This window comes from Aquarana catesbeiana, linkage group LG05 (genome assembly GCF_042186555.1).
Source record: "Aquarana catesbeiana isolate 2022-GZ linkage group LG05, ASM4218655v1, whole genome shotgun sequence".
Taxonomy (NCBI): Eukaryota; Metazoa; Chordata; class Amphibia; order Anura; family Ranidae; genus Aquarana; species Aquarana catesbeiana.
This window is the reverse complement of record NC_133328.1, coordinates 95681262-95697387: the sequence shown is the minus strand read 5'-3', so window position 1 is coordinate 95697387 and position 16126 is coordinate 95681262. Positions and strand designations below refer to the sequence as shown.

Here is a 16126-nt window from a genome sequence, read left to right as displayed (position 1 = left end):
GATGGCCCTACGTCCAGATCCGTCGCTGGCGGATCGGATCGGGTGAGATCTGATGAAAACGGACATGCTGTGCGTTTTCATCTGATCCCTCCACAGGCAGCAGCGGTGCCTGACAAGCCCCTCCCCGCTCAGTGAGCAGAGAGGGACCTGTCATTCGCCAGCTCAGTGGAGATCAACGGACTGATCTCCCACTGAGTCGGCGGACCGAGGCGGGCTCTGTGGAAACGGAGTCCGCCTCGTGTGAATGAGGCCATAAGCACATTTCCTTTTGTTATATCTTTAAAAAAAAAAAATGCGAGAAAAGAAAAATATTTGTTTATCCTGCCAGAAATCCAGTGAGCTCATGCTACTTTCAATTAGTGATGTCAGCCCTGTGGTAATTCCGCTCTGTTGGACTAACAGAACACATCACCTTTATGTTAGGGCAGTGGTGGTTTACTTGAAAATTATACAGGATTTTTTACTGCCCTTGAGACTTTCCCTTAGGGTTGCACAATAGCAGTGAATTTTCTTGCATCAAGGTGCATTGTGTTGACATAGGCAGCCCATTAAAATTAATGGGCTCTAACGCACCTCAATGCCTGAAAATGTTGGTCCTGTGGCATTTTCTGTGGATATAATAACAGCCTCTGCCATTGGTGTCAATGACCACAACAATTGCCCCCAGGAATGGAGTCAGCGGCAGTACTGTTAACCCCCCTAACATTGGTGGTCAGTGGCAGTGTTTTTTCAAGGGTGCAATTTCAGGCTCCTGCACACGCTCTCGCTGTCAGCCTATAACTTTGTATGGGCTGTCAGCTTGTAAGCTGCAGGAAGTGTGAATGGACTAAGAGTGTGCCAATCCGCACGCTCACGGCCCATTCTAACTACAAGTCCATCTGCTTCTGTGGTGGACGGGACTTATAGTTTCCTCATTCACATATTCCAGTAAATAAATTATATGGCAGAGCCCCGCCATTTTCAAAATATGACAGCGGGTGCAGGGAGAGGATCCTCCGCCCACTGTCACATCACAGGGAAGGGGGGAATCAGGGTTGGGGGGTGGGTAACTAAACATGTTACACCCTAAATACAGCTGTAACATGTCCTGAACTTATTCTTTAACCCTCCAGCACATACCAGATCACATGCTCCCACATCTACCTCTCTTTCCCCAACAAGGCCAGGACTAGACTTATACTTTAACGCAGAGAGTGTTTCAGCATGCTGCAAAGTTCCCACAGGTACTTAAGAGGTGGCAGACCCAACTCAGTTGGCAGTACAATGGGCACCAGGGTTTTACGGAAAGGAGTCCACAGAGAAGACCTCAGACGTGGGCCACTGGGCACATATCACTACTTAGGAAATCAGTGCAGCAGGTGGTCAACTCACAGCAGGAACCTGGATTTCTATATTTCAGTATTTTTAAAAAGACAAAACATGGAGAAATAGGCATGTTTTGCAGAGATGCAGTGAGATTATTTTTTTTTTTTTTTTGCTCAAACATATTAAGAGAGCAGAAGCCTCCCTATAAATCTGTTTTGCTTTCAGATGTGTATTGCTTGTTTGTATTCTGGGAAAGACTCCTGCTTGTTAGTAAGATTTAGCATTTCCAAAGTCATACTATACAGGTCATCAATGTTAACTTATTACAATTGCCAGTGAAATGGCCAGCCAATAGTAGGAGGGAAATAATACAGAAATGTACACGCTGCAAAGTTTAATGCATTGACCTAAAATCAAATGACAGTCGAATGACAGCCACAGGTCACCATTTGAACTATACAGCATACAGAGTTTGGTGTGAAATAATAACTTGGCTCACTCAAGGCCATTTCACTTAACACTGATGAAGATCACAGTGTGAAAGGAAGTAGGTGAGAGGATAGAATTTATCACCAGGTAATATTCATTAAAAAGAATAAGACAAAACACTCAATAAAATCATGTGTTTTAACAAATCTAAAAAACAAACAAAGTATTAGTGCACACCAGCTTAAATGTCCATGTTTTTAAAAAAAAAAAAAGAAAAAAAAAAAAAAAATGAACTGGAAAATGTACACTGTTATTGTTACCTGAAGACTGGACGGGGTTCTGCTTTGTCTTAAGATAATAGCATGGGTCTTTATTTACCTTAATACTGACACAGTATGGATGGTAGCATTGCCCGCACTGTGAGCACGCAAGTAGTCTTCCTTCAGCACCTTTACCAAAACTACCGCACACCAGGCACATATCCTGCCAGCCAAAAGAAAAACACATTGTGAGGCTACTACCTCATATAGCAAAACATCTGTGACAGCTGTGACACATGCACAAGACAACTTGTTTCATGCATTGATGCATATAAAACATGATGTACAAAAAAACACACTCTAATAGTGGAGTCTCTTAAAATTAAAGAAAAAAAATATATTCTTTTTAAAATTCAAGCCTGTATACCTTTATAGCAATGTGTACATATTAAGACCAGAAGCACTCCCACTGATCCAGCAATGGCATTTACCACTGTACTAGACCCTATTTGCAAAAATTACAACATGATAGTTCCTTTTTGAAAGAAATTCCAACCAAACATTTTTTGTTTTGGATAGAGCAGGAAAAGTAGAAGGAATGGCAGCGGCAATTAATCTTCTGCATCCTGCTGCTGCTGCTTTTAACAACTGGAAGTGGCCATCTGCACATACATTGTAATGACAGGCTGCAGCGGTTTGCGGCTGTTTCACACAACCAGCGATTACCTGTGGCGATTGTTGCTGGATGCACTTTGCACCAGGGCAAACTGCTAGTGCAAAAGTAGTCTACCACTATGACAAGTTTTTACACGTTATGCTCCTGTTGGGGGTTTCCCCCCTCATTTCTTGTCCCATTGACACTGATAAAAGAAATTATGGGAATGGGTGTCTCCAGGAATGCACAAACGGCAATTTTTCCCTTCTATATGAACAGGTAAACTTCCTTTCCTCATCTTTTTGTGCACGTCAAATACTTCATCTATATGTCTTTTTCTTTTTTCTGCTATAGCTGTTTTTTTCCTTTGTCTCTTTTTTTTTTCTACTGTTTTAATGAAATCTTTGTTTTATAGTTAAAATATTTTTTAAAGTAGGAGTTCAGCAGAAGCTGTTGTCTTTCAGGCTATTTGTGAATAATACTTTCATGATGTCATCTGAAAACATAGGCAGGAGGGGGCTGAGCCATTGCTCTGTTCAGTTCAACACTATTCAGTTCTGTGGGTAAATTTCAACTTGAACTATGGAGCTGGTTAAAAACTTGTTTTTTTCCAATAGTTACATGACATATATTATTACATTTACCTAAGTAATATATTGATCATTTAAAAAAAATATATAGTGAGTTAATCTCATTTCTAGTTGAACAGAGTTACACATTTTTTGGCAGGAAAACAGTTTAAATGTCCAAATCAATTGTTTGTTTAGTGTTTTGCCTGCAGTTTTGCTTTATGTGGGGCAAAGACTGCAGAAACGAATATATATTATAAAACGGGCTTCAAGCGTTACGGAAGTATTTTGCTCCTTTCAGGCTTTAAACATAACTAGAACTTAATTTGCTTTGACCCTATGAAAATAATTGCCAACCTGATGCAAGGTGAACTTGTCGCTTGTGGAAAATAAAACAACTGTGTTGTGCATTGAGGTTTCTTCCTCCTCCTTGTATGATGAAAGATCAATTGTGGTTATCTGCAGCAGGAACAAAAGAACACTTAGAGGTCTCTCAGGATTATCCAGCATGTTCCAACATTAGCACAAACATCTTCCCAAACAAAACTTTCCCAGCCTTTCTGTAATAGTAGTCACTACAGCGCTAACATACCTATTAGTTTGTACCTTGTGAACTGTAACTTCAGCAGAATGATAATGTGAATATCTGCCTTTACACTGACTGCCTTCTACATGACCTACATACACAGTCACATAGTAGACTGGTGGACTGTAAATTGGCAGGCATTCCATTTTATAGGTGGCCTACTTAAAAAAAGAGTGCACTTTTCTGGGAACCAATGTTAATTTCGTTGGCGAAAATATTTGTCATAATTTTTGCCAGCTGCATGTTTTCAGTGAAAAAAAACTAAAACAAAATTCGAATTAGGTCAATTGACAAAAACCATGATGAAAATCAAATCCAATTTTCGTCAACGAACGAAAACGTGAGGGAGGGACTTTACCCATCTGAACTTTCGCTTTCCTCTGAGATCCACCTGACTGTTAAAGCCACAGCCCCCTGACAAGCTGTGTTGTCTGAAAGCCACAGGTGCCCTCTCTGTCTGCCTGCAGCTGCCTGGGTATTCTGGAACAATACCCTGCAAACCACATGGTGAGTGTTTCCCCTCCCAGCAAGGTAGCAGTGCTGAGCACTGTGTAAAGTAACAGCCTCCCCAGACGCTCCAGTTCTCTGCCCTGTGCACTACTCCCTCACTCCCATTCACTTCCCCACCCCTGCTATATGTTATTAGATTTTTACTCCAGGAGTATACAAGTAGTTTGTAAATTCCAGAAAAATGCTTAAATAATGCATTACGATTTAACTAAACCCATTAGGTTTTGGTCGACTAAAACGTAGCAGGTTTTAGTCGACTAAAAAGGACTGGAGATTTTAGTAGACTAAAATACGGCTAAAACAATTCAAGATGACTAAAATCCAACTAAAACTAAAATTGCATTTTAGTCAAAAGACTATAACTAGAATAGAAATTTGAAGTCAAAATTAACACTGCTGGCAACCATTAGTCTGCCACTGTTCTGAAAATCAAAACATGTGAGGCTCAATTCACAAAGCTAACACACTAGGATAAGACCAACAAGATTTAAAAGAAAAAAAAAAAGTTAAATTAGTCCTTGTAAGCATGGTAAATTAAACCGTATTAATAATCGTATTCACAGTGATGACAATGCCATAAGAATTAAATGTACCGAACCCAACTGCCCACCACCATTGTGAGCCTCAACAACAAAAAAAAGAATAGGTGGCCACAGTAGTAGTAATTTCTACCATAAAATCCCAGTAATTTTGCCAGAGATATGATGTGATTTTCTGAAATTAACTGGAAATAAACTAATTAGATTTTATTTTTACATATGATTGCAGATGCAGAAACCTATGGTGTTCATAGTGGAGAGAATGCCACAATAATTAAAGGTAAGGAAATCAAAACTGTCCAACTGCAAAGGTGAGCCACAAAGCACAGAATGTGGTGCCTACAGGGGAAAGTATTTCCCACTATTAAATTCAGCCCCGCCTACATAATGCAACTTTGTTTTATTTAGGGTTGCTGATGCAGAAATGTAGCAGGTATTGCAAATTATGCTAGGAGGCATTTCAAATCAACCATTAATTTTTTTTTCAAATTAAGGTCAAAACATGGATCATTTATAAAGAGCTAGACATTATCTTGCTTTGACTAACCAAAGGATACATGTAATTGCTTGCTATGTGCTGCTAACGCTTCTTTTTGCACAGGTCTTCAAAAAGGACAAAACCTCTACAGTGGTGCTATTGGAAGAACTTTTGCCAAATAAATTTTCATTCTCTGTACATTGGCACGGCAGTTATTAGAGAATCAATGCACCCTATTGAAGAAACCGACTAAAAAGTGAAATGTACCCCTGGAATTATATAGTTGCCTATAGGTGTTTTTAATTTAGATCGGCCTCTTCCTCCACGGCCAGAGAGTCCAGAACCTCTTGGTCTCCTCCTCGGGAATCCGGAGCCTCGACCCTTAAATATAACAGGCAAAAATAAATAAAATTATTAAAAATATAATAAATAAATCAAACATATACAGTATATTATAGAGGATGAGGTAAACAAGGAAGAGTAAAAGGGAAAAAAAGTAATATTGGGGGGAATTGATAAAAATTAGAAGAAAGGAAAGTGTCATCTATGATCACAGCAAACAGATCATCACTCATTACTTTATTGCAGTTTGGAAAACAAAAGTAAGCATTTGATTGATTCCTACAACCAACACCTCTAGGTCATTTTCCTCTTGTTTTAATTATTATTTTTCTGTTATGCTCTGAGGCCTACATGTTGTGTAGCAGACACCCGGTCCTACATGATGTTACAATTTATAACTATATTAATACATTTCCGGAAATTAACCACCACAGACCTGAGACTCCTCTACATATGGTTCCTCAACTTATTTAGAAATCACAAGTGAGATAAATAAACCAGTCAAGAGCCAGAAGAAAACCTTTTTTAGCCTAAAATAAAAATTTATTTTTTGGACTCCTTTGTAGAAACAAAAAAAATATCAAAATCATCTTAGTGCTTACAGTTATATGAAAAAAATGTGGTACCCCCGGTCAAAGATTTATTGTAATTCTCAAGGGTCTACATTTTTGCACGTATCTTTTTTCATCGGTCTGCCGAGCGTACCCAAGAGTAGATAACTTGTTCCCTGCAAAGATTGTGTTAATATATTTCACTAAAAATACACCAGAAATAATTTAGGACTAAGCAAAGACGCAAATTTTGCCAGCAGCGTCCAGACTTTGCAATTGGGCTATGAAGAAAATATAAAGGAAGCCTGTAGTAAAAATAAAGTGTAAGCCGCCATTGCTGATTTTCTGAAAATGCTAGTTACCTGGCAGTCTTGCTGACCCAATAGAAGGTTGAGGAAGGTAAAGTCAAGGCAAAATCAGAAATCCTGATCTGAGTAGTTGTCGGTTTTGGATCAGCATTGAAGTCTTGTATCCCCAGCATTTTTAGAAGAAAGGATGAACAGCATCAGCCTCCTTATTAAAGAATATGTTACCTCATTTTATTTTCCTGATATGTACCCGCTGTACCATGTACAGTGCTTGTATGAAAAAGTATCCTGTTCTCTGCTTTTCTATTTCAAACTGACCACACTAGGCATGAGAGAACATCTATCCCAGCGTGATCAGTTCTCTAGCTGTGCTGGGAACTCAGTCTGCTCTCCTCCAATGATCAGATTTGTGCTGACACGCCCCGTTATGCTCAGACATTCACTGGGAAGATCAGTATGTTGTGGCTCAAGTCAGCCAGCTGGTGCATGGTGACGTCAAGAACTGTAGCTCCACCCAACGCGTTTCCCCATACAAGGCATCGCCTGGGAACGGAGGCTCAAGTTCCCAGTCGATGACTTGTATGGTGAAATGCATCGGGCGGAGCTCCAGTTCTTGACGTCACCACGCACCAGCTGGCTGGCTGGCTTGAGCCGATTACAGTTTTTGGAATGTTAGTGCCTATGAAGTTTTTCTTAAACTTTTACGCCATGAAGCCTCTGATTTTTACCTCATGATATATTCCACTGTTGGAGATCACATGGAGAAAGTTATGGCCGTTGCTGTAAAGAATATTATATCATTGGATAGCCCGCTGCAGGAGAGAGAGGATCCCTTTACTGGATGAGCTCGTGGAGGTGGTTTCCTTGGCTGAATGATCCCTGTGTGAGCCTTTTTGATCTCTATAATCTGAGATCCAACAACTCTGGTAAGCGGCGCCGATTGTTTTTATGAAAAGAACAACAGAGTGATCATTGGCGTGTCCCTTCACACATTTGCACTTAATGAAGCACTTTATGGACTTAATTTTTACCTATACATATGGTTTTTATCATTTTGTGTTTTAATCCAGTTTTTTTAAATTAACGGAGTTATATCATTTGGTTGCGCACTTTATTCTTTACACACTGTTACATGTTATACCTCACTATACAAATCATGTCTCACTCAAACTTCACTCACATGGCATAGTCATTTTATGTGTAGATCACATAATAAGAATGGTTCAATGGGTTTCTTTTTTCCTTATTTTTTACATTTCAGGGAAATTTAATTTACATTTCATTTTCCAAATTTCAGTAGTGTGGTGTTTAACCACTTCAATACAGGGCACTTCCCCCCTTCCTGCCCAGGACAATTTTCAGCTTTCAGTGCTGTCGCACTTTGAATGACAATTGTGCAGTTATGCAACACTGTACCCAAACAAAATATTTTCTTCCCACAAATAGAGCTTTCTTTTGGTGGTATTTGATCACCACTGGGGTTTTTATTAAACAAACTAAAAAAGACCAAAACTTTGGGGGAAAAAAAAGTTTCTTTGTTATAAAATTTTGTTTTTGCCTTCACTGAAGGACACTGAAGGGGAGTTACTGATATGTAGAATTGATGGGCACTGATATGCAGAACTGATGGGCACCGATAGGCAGCACTGGAAGGCGGCACTGATGAGGTACCGACAGACGTTTCTGATGGGGCACCGACAGACGTTTCTGATGGGGCACCGACAGACGTTTCTGATGGGGCACCGACAGACGTTCCTGATGGGGCACCGACAGACGTTCCTGATGGGGCACCGACAGACGTTCCTGATGGGGCACCGACAGACGTTCCTGATGGGGCACCGACAGACGTTTCTGATGGGGCACCGACAGACGTTTCTGATGGGGCACCGACAGACGTTTCTGATGGGGCACCGACAGACGTTTCTGATGGGGCACCGACAGACGTTTCTGATGGGGCACCGTTTGGCATTGTTGGTGGCACATCTGATGGGGCTGTGCTGATAATCAATGTGCTGATTATCAGCACAGGCACCCCCCCCCCGACAGGGAGAGCCGCCAACTGGCTCCCCTGTCAGCGTGAACCGAGGAAAGCAAGGAAAGACATTTACCATCAGAGATGCAGTGTGTCAGAGTGATACAAAGCATCACTGATCGCTGTGCTGCACACCTGTGCACACCTGTGGGCCGCCATGTTATCCTGCGGGACATCATATGACGCCCAGTCAGGATAACTGAACCACTGCCCAGCCGTCATTCTGCTACAGGTCGGATGGGAAGTGGTTATAGGATTGATGGTTGTTTAGTAACATAGAACTCTTTATCTGCATACTTGGTTAGGCTGGTTTCACACTGTTTGGCCGCAGTGTGTCCACGGTTTTCACGCATTTTACCAGTAGATTTAGCCACCGCCCCATAGACATTCAATTAGGCAGCGTGTTTTCTGAAAGCACATCAAAAGTCCTTCATGTTGCATCTTTGGTGCACTTTCATAAAACGCGCCAAAAACTAGTGGCCTAATAGAAAGTCTATAAGACTGTAGCTAAAAAGTGTGAAAAACACGAGTACACCCTCCCTGCGGCCAAACAGTGGCACAGCAGTGTGAAACCGGCCTTAGGGATTGTGATTCAAAGTATTTTCAAAAGAAATCATTAGGAATGGCAGCCACCATGTATCGTTAAGAAAAGGCTTTCCTAATTAAATATATAAATATCTATTTTACTTTAATATTTGCACGAGCAGAGGAACCAACTATGCTTGCTTAAGCGTGTAATTCTTAAGTCTAGCTCATCATTACAAAGCCTACTGATCAGAAAAGCGAGATGGCTGGCATGCTCCCTAAAAGAAGAACATTTCTCATTCAATTACTATTCTACCATTTCTATTATTTTGATAATGTTCTTTAAGTTTAGCAAAGATTGCACCCAATGTGAAGACACCTGTGAGACAATAGTGCCATTTTGCCATATTTCATCAGTATAGCAACCTTGCTTGAATATAGTATCACAGCTGAAATCTTTATTTTTTTTTTAGATGTAAATCAGTGGTGCTTATTCAGCACCATGACATGGTAAAAACAATTTCTGCACTATACTTTTATACTGGCATTATACTTTTATATATATTTAGAATTGCTTCAGGCATACTCTGAGATGTAGTCTTCAAGTTCCTAGGTATCTCAAGACTTCAAAGTGTATGTCCAGCCAATTTTTTTTTGTTTGAATAGAGTGGGAAAGGATAAGAACCCATCAGGTTTTCACTGCTATCTGGGGCTCCGAGAGGTTTCCTTCAAATCTTCAAAGTAGTGGAGGTAGCGAGTGTCTGCATGAGCCTGGCACCTTACATGCAAATCCAGTGATGGCTGGGGGCAATGTCTTGCAGGCTCTTGTGCAAAAAAAAAACCTCAAACTCGCACACAAGGTCTGGGAGTACCAGATCTGTTAAAGTATTTCCATGCGGTTTAACTGTCACATCACATTCAATTACATTCGAAACATACAGCACCCATATGGATGAAACTAGAAGCATTTTTTACACCCCCGAACAAAGTTGACCACTTGATGTGGCCGTCGAGCAAAACTAGAACAATCTTTTGCCCATCTTCATCTTTCACTGGGCTTTTGGGACCTACTGACCAGTGCGCATAATTTTAAATCTCCTCATAGTTCCCTGGCCCCTTTGTTAAACAATCCGTCTTCACTCTGGGTCTTACTCCCACTAATTTTCAACGGTGGACCAACAAAAGGTTTTTTTCTAAGAATAGCGGACCTTTGGGATGACTGACGTCTCTCGTCAAAACAAATTTTGCAAAAAAAAAAAAAACAACAAAAAAAAAAAAAAACCATCAGCTACCTGCTACTGAACACTTTTATTACTCACAGATGCAACATTTTTTTCCAGACAATATCACGTAGCTCTGATGTGACCACTATGTTGGCAATGAAATACTTACATAAAAATATTGACAAGATCCCAGGTTATATTTCTGTGATATATTCCACTCGGACCTCAAATCTAGACAAGTTTCCCAATATGGTGAATTGAAAGGGGGACTTGGACGAGGACCTAGATTTAGCAGAATGGCACAACCTGCCTCAAAAGGCTTCCAAATCTCTTATAAGTACCTCCAGGATTGAAGCAAACTATGAAGTGCTGTTAAGTTGGTACATGGTACCTACTAAATCAGCATCATATGTCCCAGATGCCTCCCTTAAGTGCTTTAGGGGACATGGACAGGATGGCACAGACTACCATATTTAGTGGACATGCCCGTGGGTCTGGAGATTTTGGATTACAGCCTATAATTTAAAATATTCTCTGACCCAAACCTTAAAAAGTCCCCATAGCAAGCCCTACCTTCGGAGGAGGTACCGAAATACAGCAATAAACCAATATCCTTCACATTTTTGGCTACCAGGATAGTGATAGCCAAGTCTTGGAGGTCCCCATACATCCCATTTCCAACGATACATTTCAAGTTGTCATAGATAATGATAAATGAGAAAATGTCAGCCACTTTACAAGTGAAGATTACCCCATTTGAAAAAAAAAAACATGGACCCTTGAATAAATTTCAGGAGAAAAATTACTGACTAAAGAACTCGTAGGATGGCGAGAGTTGGGAAGCCTTTACTTTTCCCTAGCTTTCTAATTTTTCTCTCCTCCCCTAATCTTTCCTCTAGTTTTTCCCTCCCTAGGCCTATGGTATTTGCCCCATGGGCTACAGTTTTCATTAGCATTGTAAAAGTCATCACAAACTTTTTCACACCAGAGTGCCCTTTGTTGATAGCATTTACTCACTTTACTATTTCACATTCTCTAAAATACATGAGCAAAGCTTTGCAAATATGGTGTTAGTGATGGTTATGGATATGGAGATGACCCAGAGTATGTGTTGCAGGAACATGTTGGAAACCTTGTCTTCTTTTGTTTAGAAAATATGGTGCAGAAGCATACACAAGTTTTGCATTTTGTATGAACGTTTCATAAACTACTAAAAAATGATTGAAAATGACAATGAAATAATGCAGCAACTAATGGTTGAATTTAATAAAGCAACCACTAACCCTATCCAAACACTGTAATTGCACTTAAAGCGGATCTTCACTGTATGTGAGCGCCTCAAACCAAGAACACCATTTAATTCATTTTTATTATTCAAAGCAAATTCCTCATCCATCCATGTCTTCATGCTTTATTTTGTTGAGAAATCACTTTGAAAAACACCCCCTAGCCATTGCCATCTTGAGTAAGGGCAAAAGATTAATGTAGCATTTACTTCCTGGAATCTATCTGCCTTTAACTCAGTGCGTGCTGAGAAAACCCCTCCTCCTCTCCTCCCCAAGACTCCTGGGATGTATGACATCATTTCCTTAGGCAAGAAACCAGAAAGTAACTGGAGAAATGTAAAAAAAAAACCCAAAAAGGTTTAAAACAAGTAAATATGATATACTTTCCTGTCTATTTACGAATGCTAGCAGCATGAGGATTAAAAATAATCGATGTTGATTGGGAGAGTGAAGTTCCACTTTAAGTTAAAAAATTCACTCAACTCACCTTTCAACAAACCAATGTGGCAAGATTTATCAGGCCTTCTAGATGAGACTGCAGCTACTGATCACAATATTGTGTTAAGTGACCGCTCTTTAATGCTTTAATCATGTAAGTGGAGGTGGCAGCAGCCACATTGAAAGGGCGATGTTCCGCAATGAAGGGACAGGCTCAGTTTTAAGGGCTCAGAGAAGTCAGGATCAGCCAATCATATGTATGGAATTAGCAGAGTAACTAGGTGCACAAACTGTGCCAAACAATATAAGCCATTATGAGGTGGGCTGCACATCCAGTTAGGACTCTTTATAGGAAGGCTATAGATCCAAATGTTTTTTAATGTGGTCAATAAGCACTCATGACATAATGACAGCACTGTTGGTTTGCCACCAACAGGCTTGTCTACTAACATTGAAGCATGAACAAGCATTTGAATGGCATAGAACTGCAATGAGAACCTGAAGCACATCCCCCTGAGCACCATGACAATATGCCATAATGAACACGACAGAAAGGGATTAAACTTCGAATATACCTAAACTGAGTGGATTTTCTGATGTCACAGAGTTAGGACAGGTTAAAAGCTCTGTGCAGTCTGTTGTAAAGATTCACGCTTCTTATTGCCCCAATGACAGTGTGACAGGGAGAGAAAAGTGATCTTCCCCGTGGGGACACAGACAGCCATGAAAACCTGCCAGCGGTCCCAACCTTTCTTCAATATACCAAAAACTAAAAAATGTTTGATCAGGGATTGTAAACTTTTTCATCTACCCAAAAAACAACAGCAATAGCAATGTGTAATTGCATGCCTGCAAAACAAAGTTGCTACTAAAAGCCAAAGATGATCGTTAGGGTAATTGGATACTAACGTATTGGTGCTAAATAAATTAATATGCAAAAGGATTACAGTTATAAGAGCAAGTAACAGAGGTCAGATTCAGAAGATGATCTAAACAGAGTTGTAGTGAAAGGGCAAGGGATTGTAATACTTACACATTTGGAATTCAAAGACAGAAAGCAAAACTAGCCACAGTAGAAAGAAACATGGTAATGCATAAATCACTTTGCAAACTGGATTACTTGAGGGAATGTGATCAAAGCTAGAAAAACAAGCATCTAATAATCTAAAAACGCACAAATCTAAATCTACAGGTAAAGATGACATTAATTCCACAGGAAACAGATAGGAAGAAATGACACACAAGTAGAAATGCAACTTATTTACCACTTTGATGCTCCATAATGGATTGCCGAGAAGCTGTCTGGATTTAAAAGTGTCCCAACCTTCTGAGCCATCAGCTGACCAGGAAGGTGGGCTCACTGTATTATGGGTACTCCAAGAAGCCTAAGACATGGCAGGTGAAAAAATATATGTATAAACTCAGCAACAGAAAAAAAAAAAGCCAGCAACATAAAAGGTTAGATAAGCCAAGCAAATGTAGACAACAAGGCTGCTGCATTTATTCTGAAATATATTACAACATGCACAGACATGAGACATGTGGCTATAAGGACCATGTTAGAGGAGACTTCTTGGCATTGGCCATTACAGCTCATAGTATAACCTGCAGTATTTTCCACTTTTGTTCCTCCTCCTCCTCTTACCCATTACAATTGGGGAAAAACAAACATTTTCAGGGGAATTTTGAAACAACCACCAAAGGAGTCATGATATACCACTCATACCAACTTATCTCATACTAAGCTTTAAAACTTCATTGTACTTCAAAAGAAACTGTATGTCTGGATATCTTCTTTTAGGGTAGTCCTATCTGGTTTTCACCGCTTTCCAGCACTTCACTAGGCCCCTTTCACATGGGCAGACCAAATCGAGGGCCACCTGTCAATTTTTTTTTAGGCGGACCCGATCGGACCATCCATTGTCCTCTATGGAGCGGTGGGTGTCCGTTGACACTTGCAGACATATGACCTGATCCACTAAAAACAGACAGATGGGGATCGTTCCCCATCCGTCTAGCGGATCGGATTGAATGGCTGTTGGGCGTAAATGCGGAGAGGAGGTCCATTTATATCTGACCGCCCATAGAGGACAGCGGGCTGTTTCTGTGCTTGCCCTGCACAAGCGGACACGGACAAGCCATCCGTCTGTTCAGCGGGGATCGGCCGACAGATTTTATGCTGAGCAGGCGCAGACTCCGCCCCATGTGAAAGGGCCGTAGACATTCACCATGACATTACCAGACAGGAGGTTAGGAAGAATCTGTGACAGGGACATATTTACCTCTGTCTGTGTTATTGTTGGAGATTTACTCTAAACTTCTTATCTGGTGAATCGGCTGTCACCAGGACACAAAAAGTGGGGGAAATGTCTCTAACAAGATGCCACATAGGAGTAAACACCTGACAAAGATTCTAACCTCCTCCACACTTTTCAACAAGAACATTTTGTTTTGACTCAAATTATACTTTAAGCTACCTACAGGCTTTAATGATTCAGCTGCCAGATCATGCACAATTCTGTAGCCAGACAAGAGATTGTGGTACAAACATGCACTTCAACCAAGTTTACATGCATGCTTGTGCGGTGCAGGAAGGAGAGGGCGGGCTTAACAGCCAAAGTGAAATCCTTGACACTGGACTCTTAGGTGAAAACCACAGAATTCAGGTGGCAAAAATCCAACCCTGTTGACAGATCTTCCCCCAACAAAGCTTGGGTAGGGCATGATTACAGATTACTTACTGTCACTCTAAAAATGATTGTAAAGCTTTCATTTTTTTTTTTTTTTCAATTAAAATAACAAGTTATACTTACCTGCTCTGTGTAATGGTTTTGCACAGAGCAGCCCTGATCCTCTTCTTGGTGCTAATGGCTTTGCCCCACTGAGTGCCCCCATAGCAAGTCTCTTGCTGTGGGGGCACCCATGCGTGCTTGCTTCCATGCCCCGCTGTGTGTGTCCATAAGACACACAGAGCAGAGCTCGGCCCTGTCCCTCGCTACTGGCTCTGATTGAGAGCTCCAGGAGCCATTGACTCCCGCTGCTGTATCCGAGCCAGTGAGGAGCAACATATCCTTGGCTCTTGTGCACATGATTGGATCGAGATCAGGCTCAGGTATGTATTTAGTGGGAGGGAGGAAGGGGAAGGTGCATGCAGGTCTTTTCCTTTACTGCATAGAATGCAATAAGGTAAAAATCTTCTGCCCTTACAACCACTTTAAAGCGGTTGTATACCGCTGGAGGTTTTTTTTTTCTCCAGCAAGGTGAAGTCATAATGTTTGTGATTGTGATTATGTGAAACTTACCCTAAAATGAAGCGGTTCCAGCACCGCGATGTCAGAGCTGCAGCTGCTTCCATCGTCACCCATCTTGCTTCCGGTGTCACGGGCTCCGGCTCTGTGACTGTCCGGAGCCGTGGTGACGTCACTCTCACGTATGAGCCCCAGCTCACAGCACAGGGCTCGGAACGGCACCTGTGGCCGTTCCTTCAGAGAGCACGCACCAGTAATGTCACTGGCTGCATGTAATGTAAATATCTCCTATATGGTGCACATTTAGGAGATATTTACACTACCCATAGGTAAGCCTTATTATAGGCTTACCTATAGGTAAAAGTCAGTAAAGGAAGTTTACTTCCTTTTTAAGATGGCAACTGGCTTTTACAAATGTTGCTTCAGACCCTTCTGCTGTTCTCCTGGTAGACACATTACATCCATTTAGATCTAAGGGTACGTGGCACCATTGTACCTAAGTGGCTAAACTATAATAAGAAATACAACCTGATCTTGTGGCTCCAGCCCCAGTGACACTGGAAATCAGATGAGAAATTAGCAGAAAGGAGGCTTAGCAGTATAGTGTCAAAATCTAGATAACTGTGATACCATGTGGCACCAGCTTTACTATTCCATATCAAACCAATACTTGACAACTGCTAGTTTGCCAGGGAAGCAGAGCAAAGACACTAAGCTGCCAAAATTCAACAGGAATAATAGGACAGAATAGGGCAGGAAATGGACATGGACTCAAGGGTATTTTTTATCCCATCTTTTCTCCATGAAGCTTAATAGAGACAAAAGATGACACCCCACTCCAA

At 40.9% G+C, this 16126-nt stretch overlaps 1 protein-coding gene across 10 annotated transcripts in view; it reads right to left on the bottom strand.

Moving 5' to 3' along the window:
• Window positions 1-16126, bottom strand: part of KMT2C (lysine methyltransferase 2C) — a 454559-nt gene that overhangs the window by 159882 nt on the left and 278551 nt on the right. For 9 of the 10 annotated variants that reach the window (XM_073629967.1, XM_073629969.1, XM_073629975.1 and 6 more), the window contains exons 14-17: window positions 13302-13421; window positions 5599-5712; window positions 3576-3677; window positions 2113-2217 (exon numbers count right to left, since the gene is read on the bottom strand). In XM_073629967.1, coding sequence (XP_073486068.1) covers window positions 2113-2217; window positions 3576-3677; window positions 5599-5712; window positions 13302-13421 — 441 coding nt within the window. The remainder of the gene's footprint in view (window positions 1-2112; window positions 2218-3575; window positions 3678-5598; window positions 5713-13301; window positions 13422-16126) is intronic. The other variant, XM_073629973.1, reaches the window with a different exon arrangement.